Raw genomic sequence first — 21,330 nt, 5'->3', positions numbered from 1 at the left:
GTTTCACTTCATGATTTTATTTTTTTTTTGTCTGGTTTGATTTCACGTCTGCATCTTGACAATCACCCTCCTGACACAGGAAGCTGAGGGACTTTCAAAACCATATCCTGTCATCTCCAATTTCAACAGAAACAACAACAACAATTATTTTGAGCAATAAATATATGAAAAAAGTATAGTAAAGAAATACATTAGGCAATAGAGAAAGACAAAAGCTCGTGCAGGGCAGATTTTTTAGATTTTTTTTCTCCATCTCTGACTTTCAGGGTTGCCATTATTGATGTCTGCATTTCCTTTTTCAGCTCTGAATTTATCTGACAGTTGTTTTTCTCATAATTATTTCTGAAGTTCCTATGTTACATGTCTATAGTAATGGTATAGGTCTTATCTACTCTTGGACTAGAATTCAGAATAATTCCAGAAGCACTGATAAAGGTTGAGAAGCTGACATGAAATCCTTGAGCTGAGGGATGAATGTGTCTATATATCTGTATATACAGAGCAGAGCAGCTGTCAGGAGTCCAGATACCACTTTGGAAGGGTTTTTGAGTCTTCATGCCTCAAACAGGGTGGCCTTTCTTCCCCAGAGAGGAAGATGAAAGGAAGGATTTTCTTGTTGCCTGTTTCCAGTGGATGTGGAGGGAGCAATTAAAGGACAACTGAGGAGGAAATTGCTTTTTATGACATTAAAGAAAAATGTCCTTGTGCACTGGGATGAAAGTGAGGCCTTCTGGAAGCTTTGTGTGGTAATTTGGGGTGGGAAATGTCCAAATGGAAATAATATCTACCCCTTCATCTCCCAAGGCTTGTGTCTTGGCTTGTCTCAAGCAGCTGCTGTACTTGGGTTAATTAAATCCCTTTTTGGTTAATGAGATAAGACTACCTGTGATCCATATGAGTGGCTGAGGCTGTGGCTGTTCTTTTACCAGTCACATGAGTTCCAAACAGACTTTTCAAACTGATGTGTAAATGTCCATAGGAATGTTAGTGTTGTCATAACAGGCAAAGCCGTTTCACTAGAAATACCTTTGATGAGGCTTGTGGGGTGTTAAAAAAATCACTAAAACTTTTAGGACATTATATAGAAAAATTCTATATAATTTAGAATATTTTGCTTGAAATAAGACTATTTCTCCTCTTTCTAGGATATTTTCGCTCTACAGCATGAGTTCATTCAGTCAGCATGGCTTTTGCCTTTCCTGCCAGTCTGGTTTCCTACACTGTGGTGAGGATTTTCAGTCTGTAGGAGTGACATTCATTCTGAAACATCAAGATGATGAATGAGCTAAAATCATAATTACCACTCCATTGTTCCTATCCCTCTCACCTTGGGCTAATTATCTTCTTACACACTACCAAGCATGGGGTGGTGCAGGGGAGCCCACCCCAGCATGTTTTAGGAGCTGTGAAGACTCATTTGTGCAGAGTAAGGTGGTGTTCAAGCTCCAGCTTTGAAGTTCTGCAGCAGAGAAATCAGAGAACCATGGAATGGTTTGGGTAGGAAGGAACCAGGGACAACTTCCACTGTCCCAGGTTGCTCCAAGCCCCATCCAGCCTGGCCTTGGACCCTTGCAGGGATGGGGCAGCCACAGCTTCTCTGGGCACCCTGTGCCAGGGCCTCCCCACCCTCACAGGGAACAATTCCTTCCCAATATCCCTCTGGCAGTGGGAAGTCATTCCTGTGTCCTGTCACTCCATCCCTCTCCAGCTACAGGAGCCCCTGTAGGTACTGAAAGGCCACAATAAAGTCACCCTAGAGCCTTTTCTTGTCCAAATTCCCACCTGTCCAGGAATATAGGAACATAGCTGGTTTGGAAAGCATTTAGAAAATGTCAGAAATAAGTGATACTGTGATCCTTTGTGTGTGTTATGCAGTGTTCATTAATTTTTTTGACTATGAAACCCACAGCTGCTGATCCCCCCGTTGGAGGTTCATTGTGCCCTGTCTGGTGCTGCTTTGAACAGCTTTAATCTGGGTGCTGTGTGCTGATAACCAAACAGTTAACCCTGCTCAGTGTTGGTTTGGTAGCACAGAAGGAACTTGTGCTGCAAAGCTTTATTAGCTATAAATACAGCATATTCTTACAGGGCTGTGTCATGTTTGGAAGTGAGCTCATCTAGCTTCTGTTGGTGGTTAGCAGCTTCACACCACACGCTCTGTGGATAATGTGACAGCACACTGCTCACAGGAAATCCTCAGAGCTGGGAGGATGATGCCTCTCAGGCCCAGAGCTCCATAGAGATTTCACTTTGTTCTCAGTTTGGATGCTCACAACACAGGACAGCATTTTCTGAGGGTAAAATGTGTGTCCTTTTATTTAGAGGGTCATTTTCAGCTGTGCTTGAGCTGTGTCCCAAGCCCCAGGTAACCTCCCTTTTCCTGAGGTGCAGTTCCTGAGCTTTCCTGATCTCCTCATGTTCAAAGCATGTTCCTTTTCTTACCTGCCATCCTGGTGGGTTGGGAACATTGCTTATTTTTGGAAACAGAATTTCCACAGTTTAATTTTGTTGGAGTTGATGGCCATGGGCTTTTTACCAGCTGTCTGTGGTATCTAAAAAGCAGCAGCTCTTAAAACCTGCTGGAGCTCCCATGAGAAAGGGAATTAATTTTTTATCATGCTCATTTATTTTTATTTTAAGGGCATCCCCTAATTGTGATGGAAGGTTGGCAGAGTGATTCCTTCTCTGCAGGAATGTCTCTTGTTCCTGATGGTCTCCAGCTGCCTCCACCCCAAATCCTTGGGGGCTGGCAGAGTGAGAGCACTATGTTTGAAGGAGCAGTACCACTATCCTGTCCTTTATTTGCTTTCAGGCTGTGTATTTTCCTTTTTTTTTTTTAACAGCTTTTGTTTTAAAATAACTAAATTTAAAAAAACAGTTAGAAATTGATTATTTTTTAAATTACAGAGTGTGTATAGTGGAAAGCAGAGGAAAAGCAAGTCTAAATATATACAAAAGAAACAGATGCCAAGGTGAGAGGGGAATAACTTGGAAGGATGAGAAAACTGGGAAAATATAATTTGCATTTCTTAGCATGAAATTTATTCTCTTGAGGGCAGCAGTGTCTAATGGAAATAAGAAGGGGTAGAATCACCAACTTTTGAGACTGCACTTCAAATTCCCAATATTTCTTTATCTGCCTCCTGCTATCCATTTGTGACATCACAAGAAAGAAGGCCCTGCACCAATACCTGTACTGAGATTTATAAAGTGACTAACAAGAAGGAGTTATGAGAGATGCTTTGCCACTGCCTTCACCAGAGCCAGCTCTCCATCAAATAGATGAGGAAGCAAGGAAGTAATATTGTGAGATCATCTAAAATCAAATGCAGTTTTTATTCCTTTATCATAATCCAAAAATTAATAGTAAGTGACATTCTCCTCCTCAGTGAAAGTGAGTTTTGGTGGTCAGATGAAGGGCGTTATGTGAGAGTCAGCATTTCTTTAATTAAAACCTGTGCTCTGTGAGCTCAGACTTCTGGATTCTGGCTTAACACTTGTTCAGCTCTGTCTTTGTGTGAAATGTCAGCCAAAAGGCTGAGGTTATTCTTCGTGCTTTGGTGAAGCACTTCATCCACAGTCCATAGAGCCCTTCACTGTTACTGGATTGCAGCTGAGTTCAACCATTAACCCAGCCTTGCTCACCACTAAACCATGTCTCCAGGTGTCATTAGGGACAGTTATTGCTCAGAAGGACAGTTTAAACAGAATGTTGAAATAATCACTTTTTAACAGCAATGTCAGTCTTATAAAGGCATCTTCCTTTGCTTGTAATTAATTAAAAACCATCATCTGAGTGATTAAACCTCCTCACCAGCAGCCCCAGGGCAGTGATGTGCAGTACAGACAGATGCACAGCTTGAACTGGAATGTTCAAATGCAGATTTCATATTATCTGGATTTGCTGGAAATCCAGTTTGAGCCAGAGGCAGCTGGAACACTCAGCCTCTCTGGTAACGAGGCCCATCTGTAGGTTCTTGCACAAAGCTCTCCAGTGTTCCCAGTGGTGTGGGACCAGTTGAAGATTTGCTCATCACTCTCCAGACATTCACCTGCCAAGGGACAGAAGGAGGGGCTCATAGCCCAGGGCACCCTGTTAGGAGACTGCCAGGGCATGGGAGACAGCTGAGACTGGGAACAGGACCCTCTGAGTTAACTCTTCTGCACCAGGTGCAGGTGCTCTCAGAGGGTGTCCAGTAGCCTGGTCCTCTGGGTATCATTTGGATGAGTCACAGTTTGACATAATTATGTTTTTCAAAGGAGAAATTATTCACTGCAGGGAAGCTCCTTCCCTCCCAGAAAGCTTTCTGCAGTCCTGAACAAACTGACCATACCATTGAAACATGGGCAAGTTTGGGGAGATTATAAAGTCATGCTGCTTCCAGCAGTCCTTCCATCTCCCAAAGTCAAAGGGAGCTTTATAGCAGTTACTCTTGCATTTATAAAAGGAATCTGTTGTTAGCAATGTCTCTTATTGAAACTGGGCTCTATGCTTGGATATGTAGAGTCTCTAGGTAGGTTTTCTTTTTTAAAAATTTAAATAGAACAAACAGAATTTTATTTTAATCTCCACACATAAATGTTGTTATGTTCATTAGCAGCTGGGAAGATGCTTGGATGATTTTCTAAGTGCACCCTGGATTAAGCACACAGTATCAGTCTGGGTACCTGTAAAGCCTCACTGGCCTTTTGCTGGAGAGCACTCAGTAACCTTCCTGGCTCTGTGTGGCATTTGGGTAAGGAATACTGCAGCCAGCTGCACCAAGCTGCCCTAAGCTGCTCCCCTCCATATGAGCAGCAGGACACATGGATCCCTCAGGACAGGTGGCAGTTTGGCTGAGGGGAAGCCCCTGTGAGGGCTCCAGGAGAGGGGAGCACCCTCGTGCCTTCCCATGATGAGCTCTCCTCCCTGGCACTGCTGGGCTTTGGTCCCTGCCCTGTTTGCAGCTGCAGCTCTGCTGCCATGGCCCACGGCCCAGCTGCTCCCTGGCACGCCAGCGGGGCTGCCCCAACAGCCCAGCCCTTGTTCCCCTGGCCTGGCTGTGCTGCCAAGTCACTGCCTCCTCCAGCCCTTCCCTGGGCTGCTGCATGGCATGGGCAGGAGCCTGGCTCTGCCCCGCTGAGGCCATGCACGATGTGCCTGGCAGCTCCTTTCAGCTGGGTACAATTCCCTTTTCTTGAGCCCTGTCCATGAATGTGGTTCTGTCTCATGTGCCTCGCCAGCAGCTTCTGCACAGCCCAACACTGGATGCATCTGCTTGTTCAAAGCCTTATCACTGAGGCCATCTTTTCCTCCTATGGAAAGTGAGAATGAAATTGCCTAAATTAAGCAATTGTAGCAGCCTTGAAGGATAAAGCTTTCTTTCTGCTTGGAGTGGGTTTTTTTTTGTAGCAAGACTGCCATGATTGTGTCCTGTGTTTACTGACATAGGAAAGAATGTGGGATTGGGATTTTATGGTAGCTTGATGTTTTTCCCATGAGCTATTCAAATGAATCACTCTTGGATTTTTAGCACCCACTGCAGTACGGGCCTGGGGACAGTCAGGACAGAGGGACAATACTCCCTTGAGCACAGATTTAAAACTTGCTGCTCTTAGAGGGCAGACTCCTGTCAGCACTGGTGCATCACCATCTCAGCAGGTCCAGGATCCAGCCTCTTGGATGGTCTCTTGTCCCTTTGGGTTAGGAGGGAGCACAGCTGTGAAGGAGGAAAACATGTGAGTCATGATCGGAGAGCTGTGGGAGCTGCAGTTTTCCCTCCCTGCAGCCAAACCAGGCCCTCTTCTCATCAAAATATTTTGGGTTTTGTTTTGGGAGAACAAAAGTTTTTGAATGCAGTGCTCCACCTCAGTTTCTCAGGTGGAACACTCCATTCTTTCATTAAAACTGTGGTCAGAAGATGTTCTCTCAGCACTCAACAGCCTGACTTAAAACTAATACTGATATTTTAGCACTCTGTGACTTGCCATGACAAATGCTATAAATCCTGGAGGCAGCAGTGAAGGTAGAGTTGGGATTTTACCTGGATGATTTTTTTTTTGTTTGTTTGATCATTGTATGAGCTTGGAGAATTTGTGTGATGTCTTTGGATCTCCAAATGTCTGCAGATGAAGAATAGTATCAAGAGAGTGGCACTGAGAGAGTGTTTAGTGCCCCTCAGTGTGTGTTTAACAAACCTTGCTGCAGTCATTCCAGCCAGGTGAAACTCTGAAAAGGGCAAATTTTGATATTTGGGCTCTGAGCAGATCTGAACTCATGCAGTTTTCAAGCTTCAAGGATAAAGCCCTGATGAAGTTAATTTTAGGTTTCTGTAGCTTTTGTTTCTGTTAAAGTGCATGGAGGAGATATTTCAGGCATTACTGTGGTGTTAATCCTCCATGTTTCCCATAATTTCTCTAATCCCTGCATTGCCCTTGGCATTTATACAAGGCTCCTGTAAAGCTTCTCTCTTAGCAGTTTCATGAACAAGCCCAAAGAAGTGTTGCTTGCCAAGCAAAGCTTGAGGACTTACTCCTGACTCTTCTCATAACAATTGTTTGTATGTATCAGTACCTTCCAAAGCAGCATCATTCTCTTTGAGAGAATCAACATTCCTGTTCTTCCCTCCTTTGTTCTCAGAGTGCACAACAGGACTGCAGCTGCTCAGGGCTGCAGTAGATAATCTTGGAGAGGGGACAGTAAGCCTTTGTGGCTTTGTTTTCCCACAAGATAATAATCCTGACACTCTGATAGTGAAGACACAGCACTTCAATCCCTGAAGTGTTTAGGGGTGGTTTTTTTCACTCAGGTTTGCCAAGCAGCCACTCTGCTTCACCTTTTAAGGCCAAGGTGCCCCCAGGCCACCACACTGTTCTTGGGAAGAGCTCCCATCTGGCTGAGGTGGCCTTGCAGAATAACCAGATATTCCAGAGCTCTGGTTGAACATTCCTGAAATATTTAGGGAAATCAGCATGATCTTGTCAGTTTTTTTCTTAACTGGTACAAGCATGGTGCTTTCTTTGTTGAGGTCTGTTTTGTTGTATATCCATGAAAAACCATCTTGATCATGAGTTTCATGAGTGTTAGCTTGGGACTTAGCAATTTATTCAAACTAAAGAGGAAGAATTCCCAACTGCTAGCCCTGCCACAGGCTGTCAGAGTCCTCCTATGTGCCACCTTACATTGCTCACAGGTGTAAAGGTAAGGGATGAGCTTTCCTATGTTAATGCCCTTCTAAATCTTAGAGAATACCCAAAGTCTCCAGGCATCTGGACTTAGTAAATTATTTAAAAATACTACTGCTGTGTGCATGTGGACTGGGAAATCAATCAGAAAGGATAGCTGTTTTTAAAGATTATTTCTGGGTAAATCCTTTATGTCACTGTTTGTTCTCTGCAGACTTTCTCAAACAGACCACGTATGAAGTGGAGGCGTTCTTAGAGGCCATTCAGTTCTTCCGGCAGGAGAAAGGCCACTATGGCACGTGGGAAATGACAACTGGCAATGAAAAGGAGGTAAAAGAATATATTCCTGGAGGGGGTTTTGGCTTTGGGTATGGCACCTCTGAGGATAGGGAAGATTATAAATTCTCTTGGCAAAAAAGGGCATCTTAAAAAAGAAAATTTAGTAGATAGAAATACCTGAGATTTTAAGACATCTCTTACTCATATGTGACAGCTCTTTCTTAATAAAAACTTCTGAAACAGTGTCTTGTATAGTAACAGTTACACCTAAATACCAAAAATCTGTGTACTTCAGTTCTGCAGAAATGAAATGCTAAGCCCAGGGTCTGGGTCCATAGCTGGGCACCTGGCTTTGGAGCACTTATGGTAGCTGAGATTACCCCACACCCCACTGGCATCACCCCACATGACTTTAGGGCATTATTTACACCCTGATTTATAATTTTTTTTCCCCAAACACTGAGCACTCAGCAGCAATGTTTACTTGTTTACTTTAGTGCCAACTGCTGGCTGTTTTCGATGATAAAATCTGGCTTCCCTTTGGGAAAATGGAAAAAACCTTAAGGAGATTGGTTTGTTTTAAGGAACCAGATAATTGTTTTAGAAGAAACCTACCTTTGGAATGCTGAAAAATGTGGAATCTGGAGAAAAATCTATAAACACTATCTTTCCCACTGCCATCATGTTAGTGATTGAAGTTCCCTGCTAACATATGATAATAAATTCTTTAAGGAGTTACATGAGGGTTTTTCTCTTCTCCCCTCCTCTCTCATGTTATGGAGCTGTTATAGTGCTAGTTTTATTTTATGTTTTATTTTTCCTATTGCTTGCCAAAAACTTACTCATAGCCCATATGCCTCAAGAGAGCTGTAATCAGAAGACATCCAGCCTAGTTCCACTATTATCTTCTTAGCAATAATTCATTCTGTAACTATAGTGTGTTCTCATGGCCTGCTTGGACCAAACATAATAATTATTTTAGGCAAATACCCAAGCTAAGTGAGTGGTTTGGAGCAAGCAGGCTGAAATTTGTTGCTGTAAAAGTCCCTGCAGAATGCCAAGAAGTGCATTTGCTGACACTCATTTGTGGTGGCTGAGTCCCCACAGTGTCAGTGCACCCTGGGGTTGCAGCATGGCTGGAGTGGGAGCATGAACCCAGGCACCTGAGGGGACAACCACCAATACCTTAAAAATGTTACCAGAGAAGTCAAGATTCTTCACAATATAAAATCCTGGAGTCACAGAATATCCTAAGTTGGAAGGGACTCACAGGGACCATTCAAACCCTGTCCCTGCACTGACACCCCAACAATCCCACCCAGAGCATCCCTGGGAGCTTTGTCCAAACACTCCTGGAGCTCTGGCAGCCTTGGGGCTGTGCCCATTCCCTGGCCTGGTCAGTGCCCACCACTCTGGGGGAAGGACCTTTCCCTGACAGCCAACCTAACCCTCTCCTGACACAGCTTCATGCCTTTCCCTTGGCTCTTAAATCTATCTGATCTGTTGTCACACTGATTATTTGTGATAGTTTGGGTTATTCACAAGATCGTTTTTAAGGGAGCCATTAGCTGAGGACCTGAATTAGAGAATGGTTTTGACAGACATTTGAGTCAGCAGAGCTGAATCTGAAGTGCTGCTGTGGCATTATCTATAAGTACTTAACTTAAATGAAACTGTAATAAAAGTGTATTGCATATTTGAGGTACATTCAAGATATATTAAAGCAGGGTATTGTGTGTAGTATTTCTGTAGGGGCTGTTTATGCCCTGTTTTACCCTGGGCTGCAGTCAGAGTTCTTTACTTGTGCTGCTCTAGTTCCTGCCATTTCCCTCTGCTGGTGTTGGTGCATGCCTCAGATCCTGCTGGCAGCTGTAATACATGAGGTGCAGTGTGTGGAAACACTGACATGAATGAAAAAGCCCTGGCATGATGAAAATGGAAAGTTGAGGAGTGTTTTTGCACTCTGTATTGGCTCAGCCAGCAGCTTGGGTACAGCAGGGATGTCATCTTAACTTTGAACTGTGCTGGGCTGTTGGTCCTGCTTTCTCGTGCCAGAGACAGTGTCTATAAATAAAAACATGGAGAGGGAGGCCTAGACTCCCAAAATCAGATGTATATTAAGTCTTGCACATTTATTTGGTGCATTTGAGTGGGACAGGTAAGGAAGGAGTTGCAGTTCAAATCTAGGCAGAGAGAGTGCAACGCCTCTGTGGGTAATTCCTGGCAGCTGGAATAGCTGAGCCACTGCCTGCACACATCTCTCTGTGTTGCAGTGCTCAGCCTTCAAGTAGAGAGCAGGGTGGGAACTTACCATTTTCATCTCCTGACCATACAGATCCTGAGCAACCTGGTGATGGAGGAACTGCTGCCTAACCTCCAGACAATGATCCTGCCTAAAATGAAGGGAAAGAGGAATGACAGGAAACGGGCCTGGTTTGGGGTAAGGACTGACACTTGCAGAGTAACTGTTGCTCCTAACAGCTCTCTGTGGTGCTGATTCTGATCTCTGCTTCTCAATTTGATTTGGGTCTAGATCGTAGAGGAAACCTATGGCTTAGTCCAGCAGCAGGTGGAAGAAGGATTAAATACCTTGAAAAAAGAATGTAGAGAATTTGCAAAAACTCTTGAAGGGACCATTCGTTCAGACATGGATCAGATTCTGAACTCCAAGAACTTCTTAGCTGGAAAAATCAAAGGTTAGTGGAGGAACAGCTGTGCTTTGGAGAAATTTTCCAAGGTTTCCCACTGTGTTGCTCAGATTATCAGATATGCTTGTTTTAAAATCCTTGTGTGTTTTGAAAAATCCAACCGGAGACACCAATTTTCAGAACACAAATAAGCCTCTGCTGCCTTTGATGGGAACTGATACCTGTGGCCACTGTGTCTGTGAAAATACCAGGTCTTCTCAAATTGGAGCTGACAGCTTTTGAGTATCCTGATCAGAGTTGTTCATTCTGCTCTCATTTCCACTTGCACAGTCTTAGGTAGTGAAGATAATGGGCCACATGAGCATAATTAAAAGACCTGATCCCTAGGAATGCACCACAAAACCAGGTTCTGGTTATGTGACAAGTCCATTGGCTTCCAAAGAATATTGAAGACAAAGGGCTTCTTAGGTGTTTTTTAATTATTGTGAAGTAATCATAATTTTGTTATGAACCTAAAAAGGAATGTAAAGAGCAGGCAAAATGTTGTTGGTGTTGCTTAAGTTGGCAAATAAATAAATAGCTGGTAATCATACTCAGAGCTGCCCTTTCCTCTGCCCTCACAGTGCCCCCAGTCACCAGTGTTTGCTTAGGTGAGGCTTGGGACAAGAGTTTTCACTGTCACTCATAAAGCTGTGAACTCCTTTCACACCCTCATCACCTCTGCGGAGGTGTGACTCCAGGGAAAAATACAGAATTAACTGTAAAGAGATAATTCCAATTATTTCTTTCACTGTGACCCTCCAGCCAGTGTTTCTGAGCCTGCCCAGAAGTGCTGCACAGAGAATATCCAGCCATTTCTCACCTCCATCCTGGAGGAGCTCATGGGGCCCATCAGTTCTGGATTCATGGAAGTGCGCTCGCTTTTTGATAAGGAGGTGAATGAAATCATCCAGGACTTCCAGAAGACCAATGACATGACCAGGCTAAAGGAGGTAAGACAAAACAGAGCTGGAGCCTTTGTATCAGCACAAGGACGTTCTGGCTAGACCTTGGCTGGCAGCAGGATTTGCTTTCCCAGGTGGAAGCATGCAAGCACTTGATTTTGACATTTAGAAAGTCTTGTGGTATTTGTGCAACTGGAGTGCAGGTACCAGAGTTTGGGTTAAAGCCACATTGTTATATTCTCTATTAAAATTCACCTCTGGTTGCTTTCTCTTGAAACCTGCACGGGAATGCAGAATGTGGATCAGCTCATGACCCTGCCCTTCAACTCAGTGAAAATGGAGCCCTGCTATCTGAAAGTGAACCTGCTCCAGGAGTTCCTGCAGGACCTCAAGACTCGCTTCAAGGTCTATCACATTGATTTTGTGATTCAGAGGACACAGAACTTCATGCAAGAGGTACTGTAAGATCCAGTTTTTCCTCCTGGAAGAACAGGTTAGGTTTGTCCTGCTAATCGGCTTCAAAGTAATTTTGATAAAAGCTGTGAAAGAGCCCCAGAGCATCTCTCAGGCAAGGTACAGATAACAAAACCTGAGAAAACCAGGTAGAAGGCTGCTTGACACTTATATTTGTGAGACTCTGTGTGTATGAGTTGTTCAGCAAGGCATGAAAATTTTGGATGGATCATCTGTTCCCCTGAACTTTCAGGTTCTAAATTCCCAGTCTGAGAACCGAAGAAAGTTGTTATGTAACTAATGGGGTGGTTAAGTTCACCTGATTCCCTTTCTCAAGGCTCAGTTTTTCAGGAAGGGTCTTAAATGTGTTTCACCAAAATGGAATGTCTCCTCCTTGCTTGTTGCTTTTCTCACCAGTATAAAGTAAAGCTATTGTTAGAAACTTGGAGACAGACAGCATCTCAGGGTGTAGGTGCTTTATCCAGCCTCACTTTTCAGGAGACTGGTGGAGGTGACAATGTCATTCCAGATGAACACTGAACGCCACCTCTTTGTCCCCTCTTGTGTGTGTTGGTATAGCCTCTAACTCTGCTTTGCCTGGGTTCCTCCTGGATGCCTGGCCAGAAGTCTCTGAGGAGCTGGCCAGCAGACTGATTTCAGTTGCCAGATCATGAGGCACAGTCGGCCTTGGAGCTCTGATTTGAACCCTGTGATTTTAATCTGTATTTGGGAAACTTGCTAGTTTGCTCAGTAATCTTGTGAAATGGAGCTGGTCCAGATCTATGGAGTGGAAGTTATGAATATGGAAAACAAGTGTCTAGGACAGTGCTGGGATAGGGTTTTCCTAAAAGCAGCTCTTCTGAGTACAGCCAGGACCAGCAGCCAAGGAATTACTCAGAAATAAAATTCTGATTTCATGTCTGGGTCTTTCAGGGGGGACAATTCCAAAATGCTGCCAAATAAAGTGTCTTTCACTCAGTGAAGACCATGAGTAAAGAACAAAGAAGTAGACAGAAAATAAATCCTATATAAACCAAGAGGTCGTTTTTTTTTCTGAACAGAACATGAGTCAAGATTAACAAGAAATAAGTTAAATTATAGCATGAGTTATTCTACACAGGCTATTATTGCATCTTCCTCTTTAAAAGGATGGTATTTTCCTCATAAAAATACTGTGTAGTTTCCCTTTTTGTAAATGGACGTTTATTTCATAAATAAGTAAAATCAGACTTACCTGTGTTGGTGTAGTATTTGGCTAAAATGTCTCTTGGGTGGAGGGTGGAGCAGGACTCTTTGCCTTGGGAGCTTGGCATCCTCTAGTGGCCAGTTTCAGGAAATCTGGGGCACGGTGCTCAACCGGCTGAAGGAATGTCCCCCTGCATATCTCCCTGTACTTCTCCAGTCAGAAAATGTTAAAATTTGAATGGGAACAGCTAAAGAAAAGGCAAAGCCTCATTAAATAGAGTCAATTACTGCTTGCAGAACGTTTGTCTCAAATGTCTTCGGAGTAGAGGTGTATCTTAATGATAAACTGAAAATATGCCAGCTGAGCCTAATTCTGTGAGAAATGATTGCACTAGGTGTGATTTTTGTTGAATGTTATTTGCATTGAAAGCTACTGAAAATTATGTGCAGTATTATTAAATACTTTTTATTAATGATTAATGATAGAAGTCAATGGGAGTCTTCTTATTAGGGATAATGAGTTTTGACTGTGGTCTGTATACACAGATAATCAATTCTACATTTTGGTTCTGTCACCATCAGTTTGGGTGGTGACATGAGATCAAATCTGTACAAGAAAGCTGGGACAGCATGATAATGATACTACAGCTTTAATTTTATTTATTTATCGCAGCATTTCAGTGCTCTTCAGAGCACCTTCACAGAGACAAATTAACAGTTACATTTATGTTTGCAGGAATTTGATGTTACTGATCTTTAATAGATTTTTTTGAATTACTATTTTTAGCTGATGGAAAATGCAGTTTATACTTTTGAGCAGTTGTTCTCTCCAAGCCGCCAGGCAGACTCGGCCAAAGTTGCAACAACCATTGAAAAAGTCAAGCTGAGAGTGCTGAAGGTAAATGTCATGTAGCACATTTGCAGGCTGCCTTTTTGGAAAAAGAGACTATATTTTATATGAATATACCTCAGTATTTGAAAGAAGATAAGCTTTTATCATCCAGCTGAAAATACTGATTTGGTGGCACTTAGCAAAGCTGCCCATTTGGGGGATAAAACCCAGTTCTGGGCAGACACTTACAGAAGTATTTGCATGTGCAGTCCCTTTAATTGTATGTAAATCAGATTATTAATATGCTATGGATCTGGATAAATGATTTTTCATTAAGTTTATAATTAGCCTGGTGCTAGGATTTGTTACTTTCAGAAAGGGCAGTGCTGAAGCACCCGGGGAGGGCAATCAGGGGCTGTTTCTGGCCTAAGAGTTAAAAGTGAAAGAGATCCCAGAACAGCAGATTTTAGAGTGATTTTGTAGAAGCTGGACTAACCTGCATGGCCATTCAAACCCCTGTGCACCTGTGATGCAGCAGCTACAGGCTGAGAGGAACCAGTTCCCTGTGGGAGTGGTGAATAACCCCAGGCACGCGTGGGCTTGTTTCTTTCTGGTGTGTTTTGGCAGCAATACGATTACGACAGCAGTACCATCCGCAAGAAGATATTCCAAGAGGCACTGGTGCAGATTACCTTGCCCACAATGCAGAAGACACTGGCTTCAACATTCAAACCAGTAGGTGTCTGTGACTAAAAACCTCAAAAAACAATAATAAAAGGCAGGGGAGGAACAGCACCTTGTCAGGAATTTCTTAATACTGTCAGGCTGTTTTCTCTTGGAAAACTGTACTGGAATGTCTGCCCAGGGAGGTGGTGGAGTCACCATCCCTGGATGTGTTTAAAAAAAAACTGGATGTGGCACTTGGTGCCATGATCTAGTTGAGGTGTTAGGGCATGGGTTGGACTTGATCTTGAAGGTCTCTTTCAACCCAGTCATTCTGTGAATTCTGTGAACTGCACAGATTTCCTGCCTGCTCAGTGCTTACATTTGCTACTTCATGGGTTGGGTGGGTGTGGAGCCCAAGGAAGATTTCAGGACACAGGGACACTGTGTATACATTCTCAAAGGCAGCTGAAGTCCTTTGCCCGTGCCTGGTTCATTCCTTCCCTAGAGATCTGAAGTCCCTGAAACTGAGTTCTTCTGTACAGCTGGGATGCAGGGATGAGCTGGGCTTTGTGTTCATTCCTCTGCAGCAGCACCTGGAGGCAGGTCCAGCCCAGCCTGTGTTTGACTCCTTCAGCAAGAGACAGCCCTTGCTGTCTGTGTGTTCAGTGCGAGGGTTGCACAACAGCCAGGAAATAATCACAGAGACCATCTCTGCTCCCCTAACCAGACAGGGCATGTTCAGTCAGCAAACATCAGTTTGCTGGAGATGGTATCCCCGTGGCTGCAGCAGGGGCTGGTTGGAATTCTGTTCACCTGGGCTCAGAATGAATAGTCTGAACCCTCTGAAAGCCCTGGGAAGCCTCCTGCCGTGTCCTGTGCCTGCTGAAAGGGGACTGCCCCAAGCTGTCCTGGCCTCCTGCCCTTCTGTTTCCATGGATGTTCACCTGCTCCCCTTGGCTGTGAGCTCTCACCCCCAGTGTGCTGCTCTTGGCTATGCCCAGCTTGTTTCAGTTTCAAAAATAAGTTTAGAACTAAGTGTTTTGCCAAATTACACTTTCAAGTCTTTGAGTGGGGATTATTAAAATTTACAACTTTCAAGAATATATTTAAAATCAGTCCCTTCTGTACGTCACTCTCCTTTCCTTAGGATCCCCAAAGCAATAGTCTCTTGTAGAGCATCAGCAGTGCCTTCAAGATGGAGTGTTTGTGCACAGGGACAAGCATTTTGTCACCTGGAATATGTGTGCAGACACCTGATGTCTCTGTCACAGATGAAGCAGTGGTGGAGAAAACTTTCACAAGCCCTTTCTGTTTGGTTTCCCACCAGCCTTTTGTACTTGAGCCTCTGCAGAAATGAGCAGCCAGCTCTAGAAGCCAAAGTGTGCCACAACTGACAGGCCCCATCAAGTCCTGACTTTTCACTTGGAAACCTCCAGGTGATTTATGTAGGTGCCTCTTCTAGAAGTGGGCAGAGGTCACTCAATTTACTTTTTATAGGCCACCGAGCAGCTGCTGGATGATAATGATTCAGTTAGCCTGTTGGGTATAAATCAGTGAGCTCAAAGTGTTACACACCTATTAGAAAAACAAAACCAAACCCCACATCTCCCGTGCACCGTGGATTTGCCTCCTTGGACAAACAAGTTGTGAGGCATTTCCTCAGCAGCTGTTTGTTTCAGCAGGCAGTGATCTGCAGTGCTTTTAACTGTGGCTGTACTGCAGGAGCACTGTTTGATAAGTACATAATTGATTGTGGACACACATAGCTCATGGAGTCATAGTTCAAACAGTGCACCCCAGGAGCTGTCATGGAGTGTAGCAAGACCTGCTCCATGGCATCTCCAAGCTATTTGGTTGCAGCAGGACTCTGAATCCCTCTGATTTCTCCATCTGTTCCTTTTTTCCCTACCTGCACAGGAGTTGCAGAGATACGAGCAGTACATTTTTGCTGATTACACAAGTGTGATCCAAGTAGAGAACGTGTATGAAGAGATTTTATATCAGACACTGCTTGAAGAGGCCCTGAAAGGTGAGAACATTCTTGAGGTGACAGGAGTAACATTGCAGCCCATGGCCCCTGAGCTGTTCCTTCAGAGCTTCCCAGAGTCCTCACCTGGCTGTTCCTGCCCCATTTTCTACAACATTAGTGGTTATGTTCCTACAGTGTTTTTTCATTTACCTCACTGAAGATGTATTGCAAGCCCTAAAATTGGAGTTATGGGGCAACTTTACTAAACCTGTGGAACTCAAGAGTGATGGCTTGGCACTAGCCTTTTTCTAACAAAATGTAATTATGGCAAATTCCCTGGGCCAAGGAGGGAAATTCTGTTCTTGCTTGTAAAGATTTGATGATGACTAAATGGCAAGACTATGCCAATTGCAAGACTAAGAGAATTGCAATGACTAATGGCAACAGAGATTAATTTCCTCAAATGAAATGAACTGCTAGATGCAGTTTCCAGTAGTCACTGATGCCAGTGCAGTACTCCTTGCAAATCTCTCTGCTACTGTTTCAGAAACAAAACTATTCTTAATAAATATTGTATATATATATACTTATAAAATACTTGTATCTCTCTATATGTGCCTGTCTGTCTATACCCTGGATAAAAGACAAGCAGATGTACTGCACAGGATGTTTTTACAGACTACAGGCATTCCTGTTCCAAAACAGCAGTATAATAATTGTAACCAGCACAATTTTATTGGCATATTCAATGTAAATCCTTTTGCTCTGAAGCATTACCCTTTGGCGTTGTGGGTTCTCTGCTTCAGAAATGCTTAGGTCAATACTAAAGTACCATTATTCAAAAAAGAAAATCCTCATCCCCAGAAAAGAAATGTGAACTAAAAGGAAGCTGAAAATGAACATCAGTGTTGTCTTTAATATCGAGATGTACAACATAAACTTGGGAAAGCACTGTATGTTCTTCCCTGTGCCTCTGTCAGCCTTCTCAAAGCAGTCTGGTGTTTCTGTTTTATTCAGTGATTGAAGAAGCTGCCGTTCTGAGGAAGCACAACCTGTTTGAGGACAGCCTGAAGGTGCCCTGCGAGAGCGTGTCCAGCCTGACGGAGCTGAGAACCCCCGTGGGATCAGCACAGGGCACCCCCACCAAGGTGCCCACGGCTGCCCGAGCCGAGGGCTCGGACACTGAGAGCCACGGGGACAAAATACTCGTTGTGACAGGGAAAATCGCGTGGGAGAAGGATGCTGATGAGGGAAAGTCACCAGACAAAGAGGCAGACACCTCTGTTAGTGCAGCTGGTGATCAGGCCAGCAGGAGGGAAGCAGTGGCTGTTACAGACATTGGTGACAAACAGGATTCCTTTTTGGCTGGCCACCATGAACAAGGAGTTGTAGAGGGAAAAAGCACATTGGAGAATGAATCAGAGTGTGTAGTGAGCACTGAGGGAGAACTGAAGACACAACAAAAAGCTGTGGAGGAAAAAGTAGCTTCCGAGACTGACACTGCAGTAATAAATTTTGGAGCCAGCCCTCAAATAGAATTTAAGGTAACTGAAGGAGCAGCAGAGGAAGAAGTGACTTCAGAGAGTCAAACAGCAGTGGCTGCTGTGTCTGCCAGCGGCACAGAGAAAGCAAGCACAGCACAGGAAAAGGGTTCTGAGATACACTCTCAGGTGGGAAAGGGAGTTTTAACAGATACAGAGATTTTAGGGAGTGCAGAAAAGAAAAGCAAGGTAGAAAACGAAATTATGGAAAAATTATCTGAGAGTGAAAATGCAGTAGGAACAGGGTTTAAAGGGGATAGTGAAAAAGAAAGCGATGAGAGTACTGAGACAAAGATTGTCTCCCAGGATGAAAAGAGAGGGAGAGCAGGGTTGGGGGATAGTCCTGAAAAAGAAAGCCAGTCCGAAGGAAAGAGTTGTAAAGCCCCCGATGATGTGAATGAGATAAGGAATTTGCTGATGTTGACAGTCGAGATCCCAGCAGATACTCCAGCTGAGAACATCAAGGAGGTTTGTGAGGGAGAGCTGCTGAAGTTACAGGAGCACCACAACGGGAACTACGAGCTGAGCCAAGTGGCCGTGGCAGGAATTGAGGTGAGCCAGAAGATGCAGAGTGAAGATGCAGGAGAATGTGCGGAGCTGAAGGAGGAGCGCCCGTCCTCAGCCAGCCCGGGGACAGACGGGAGGAGTGCAGAGAGCCTGCCCAGGGGGGCACAAGCAGCGTGGCTGGTGGAGGCAAAGGCAGAGGTGGAGAGCCAACCCGGTGAGAGATGGCAGCCGGAGGAACACACGGGAAAAGCGGTGGAAGACCAAAAGCCGTATGGGGAGGAAGGAACAGGGAACAGCCACGCTGTCCCGGGGGAGGCTGGCACACAGAGCTGCTTTCCGAGCCCTGCAGATGGAGCCACGGGGGACGTGCCCATCCTGGATAGCGCCAAGCCGGGACTGCTGGAGCCGGTGTCCCTGGAGCCGCAGCAGCGCCGGGGGCAGCCCGGGGCACACACAGAGCCGGGGCGGCCGGAGGGGCAGCCGGGAGAGCAGTCTGCTTCACACGCAGGAATTCCGAGCACGGCAGGAAAAGCCGTCCTCCCTGAAGAACACCGAGAGGTTGGCTCCACGCAGCACAACTCCGAGGAGTAAAAAGCAGCTTTCAGCCCAGCCCTGCAGCAGCTATTTACTCCAGTAATCCCCGTTCAATTGTGAATACTTACCCAGGTCGGGGCTGGAGGAAATGCGCTGTGTTGTGGGTGTCCCCAGCTCCTGCAGGTTTCCCACGAATCCCTAAGGGATGGGTGATGGGTTTCCTTTTGGTTAAAACCAGATTACTGCTGAGGAACCTCATCTGTCACTTCAAATTTGCTCCCTTTTAAAGCTAGAGAAAAAGTCTGAAAATGTGACCACTGAATACATCAAACACCCAATTATCATCAACTTATTTTAACAACTTAGCTGTTCTTAGGGATCCTCCTGATTTTTAAATGCATGGTTTTGACAAGTACTGCTCTGATTCTGGTGGTTGGTACATCCATACTCGAGGGTGCTTTTAGAATTTGCATGCAGTATACAGGAAATAAAAGCATTTTTAGTAGTAAGCAGAGCCAAATAGTTGATTAATAGATTGCTGGAAAGCCACACTCTGCAAACTCTGCAGACTGATTACTTAATGGTTTTCCAGTTTTGGCAGATATCAAAGACAAGCAAATATTCTGATTTTTAATTTTTTTTTCTCTTACTGTTGTATTTAAAAAGGGGAAAGTATGGGAGCAGGTTTCTCAGTCCCACTCTGCACTTCAGGGTTATTTAGCCTTCCAGAGCACTTTATGGCTATTTTGTTTTGGTTTGTTGTGTGGAAGGGAGAGAAGAGAATGTTTACAATAACTATAACCATTAGGCAGCATTTCTCTGGTTTCAATTCCACCATAAAATTAATACAGAATATTGAGTCCTGCCATTCCCATTCCCACTGAGTTACTCAGGTCTGTAGACCTTTTTAGGTGTGGAAATCATGTAATAAGTGGCAAGAGTTGTGAAATACCGGAATCATTGCATATAATTTCTAATGCAGATGTTAACTGAAACGATAGGCAGCCAGAGGTTGTTTTACATGGGCTGAGATTTTGGCAGACAGAATCACATTACAAAAGCAGTTATTAAAATGAGACACTTGCTTCCATACACACAATCTGTATCAAGCCACGATCTTGGTGCAGAGTTGCTTAAATGTGTTTTTTCCATCTCAGTTTGCACAGAAAAGCTTGGAGATGAAACCCAGTATTTCAGTAAATTGGCCTTTCAAATGCCAGACCTCACTTTAGAGGTCAGTTTAAGGCCTTGAAATTGTATCCCAGGGTTTTGAGTCTGTTTCTGAATGTCATACAGTACAGGACAGCAAACATTAATGATAATTGCAGCAAAGACTGCACGATTGATGCCCATAAAGACACAGGAAGAAATAACAAAAGTCCCAGGAGCATAATATATGCTAGCATTTAACTTCAGCAAACTGTGCAAAGTCTTTTAATGCTATCAAAATATTCTTTAATACTAACAGAAAATTGACACTAGAGGAACAGGCAAATATTACTGTGTGAGGAAGGAACCTTGTTGAGTAACTGGATTAACTGCTCTGCCACTGCAGTGAAATAAATGCAGTTCCTATTTATTCTAGAAGCTGTACTGTGGTATGGAAGCGTGAAGGTCACAGATGTTTTCCTTGCAGAAGCACTTTGACTTGTTTCCTCCTTATATTTCATGCAAAATACTAATTTTAAACCATACAAACCACAATATAAACCACTGCCAGACTTTTTTTTTTTTTTTAACAAATCATTGGTTATTTCACTGTCAGCTGCTTCACTTTTAGAAATCATTTTAATTGGTACTGAGTGTTAAGTGACTTCAAATTTATAAAGTGCTCTAGAGTTAAACAGCAGCAAGCAGCCTTTTTAAGCCAAAATTAGGGGACATGATGGGGTTTTAATACTTTTTTTTGTATGAAAGAGTTAGCATGGCAACAAAAAAGACTGCAGCCTTCTGCAAAGGGAAACAAATTCATTCTAATATGAATTAGACACATCTGTACTGAGACATTTTGCATAAGCATTTCCACAGTGGTAATTTCTGAGTTATTTCTGTGGCAGGCCTAGATCTGGGTAATATTTTCCTGTGATACGAGTCGCGTTGCTGAATGCAGCTGCTCAGATGTTTTTCACCAGTGAGATGGGTAAGGATGGGAAAATTCAGCCTGTACATTGCCTGGTTCTGCAATTTAAATTGCAGTTCCTCATGACTTTTTTTTCCCGGTTTGCGCATTTTCTGCCCGTTTGCAAATGGATAAAGTAGTGCTTTTCTGGTCTTTAGCAGCTGGTCAGAAGCGACAGCTTGGTTAGGAGGGCTCAGCAATCTGCAAGGTTACGTGGGACCACTGAGCAGAAATTATAATAACGCACCCATCCCGTCGTTTTTGTTGCTTTCTTGTGGTTGCCTTCACTAATAAATGATAATAAATCGCCTCTCGCGGCTCATGGCCCGAGATGGGAGCGGGCCTGGGTGTGGAATTCCGTGGAGTTTCCACTGTTAAAGGCCAGGACACGAAACACATTGTATTTGCTTGGAACTTTGTACAAACGCTTGTCATGGAAATAAAGACGCTCTTCCCTTCCATTGCTGGGAGGCTGCTTTTGCGAGTGTG

The 21,330-nt window shown here is 44.0% G+C and overlaps 1 protein-coding gene across 2 annotated transcripts in view; it reads left to right on the top strand.

Annotated features, from left to right (window-relative positions):
- The window catches only part of NIBAN1 (niban apoptosis regulator 1), a 54,593-nt gene extending 33,291 nt beyond the window's left edge, over window positions 1-21,302 (top strand). Inside the window, exons 6-15 of one of the 2 annotated variants that reach the window (XM_033067753.1) lie at window positions 7,379-7,494; window positions 9,779-9,883; window positions 9,977-10,139; window positions 10,896-11,083; window positions 11,330-11,491; window positions 13,461-13,571; window positions 14,133-14,240; window positions 16,089-16,200; window positions 17,158-18,605; window positions 18,645-21,302. In XM_033067753.1, the coding sequence (XP_032923644.1) occupies window positions 7,379-7,494; window positions 9,779-9,883; window positions 9,977-10,139; window positions 10,896-11,083; window positions 11,330-11,491; window positions 13,461-13,571; window positions 14,133-14,240; window positions 16,089-16,200; window positions 17,158-18,605; window positions 18,645-18,779 (2,648 nt within the window). In that variant the 3' untranslated portion in view covers window positions 18,780-21,302. Of the gene's footprint in view, window positions 1-7,378; window positions 7,495-9,778; window positions 9,884-9,976; window positions 10,140-10,895; window positions 11,084-11,329; window positions 11,492-13,460; window positions 13,572-14,132; window positions 14,241-16,088; window positions 16,201-17,157 lie in introns of both variants that reach the window. The other variant, XM_033067752.1, reaches the window with a different exon arrangement.
- Window positions 21,303-21,330: the final 28 nt, after the last annotated feature.

Source organism: Catharus ustulatus, chromosome 9 (assembly GCF_009819885.2).
Source record: "Catharus ustulatus isolate bCatUst1 chromosome 9, bCatUst1.pri.v2, whole genome shotgun sequence".
Taxonomy (NCBI): Eukaryota; Metazoa; Chordata; class Aves; order Passeriformes; family Turdidae; genus Catharus; species Catharus ustulatus.
This window is presented reverse-complemented; position numbering and strand designations above follow the sequence as displayed.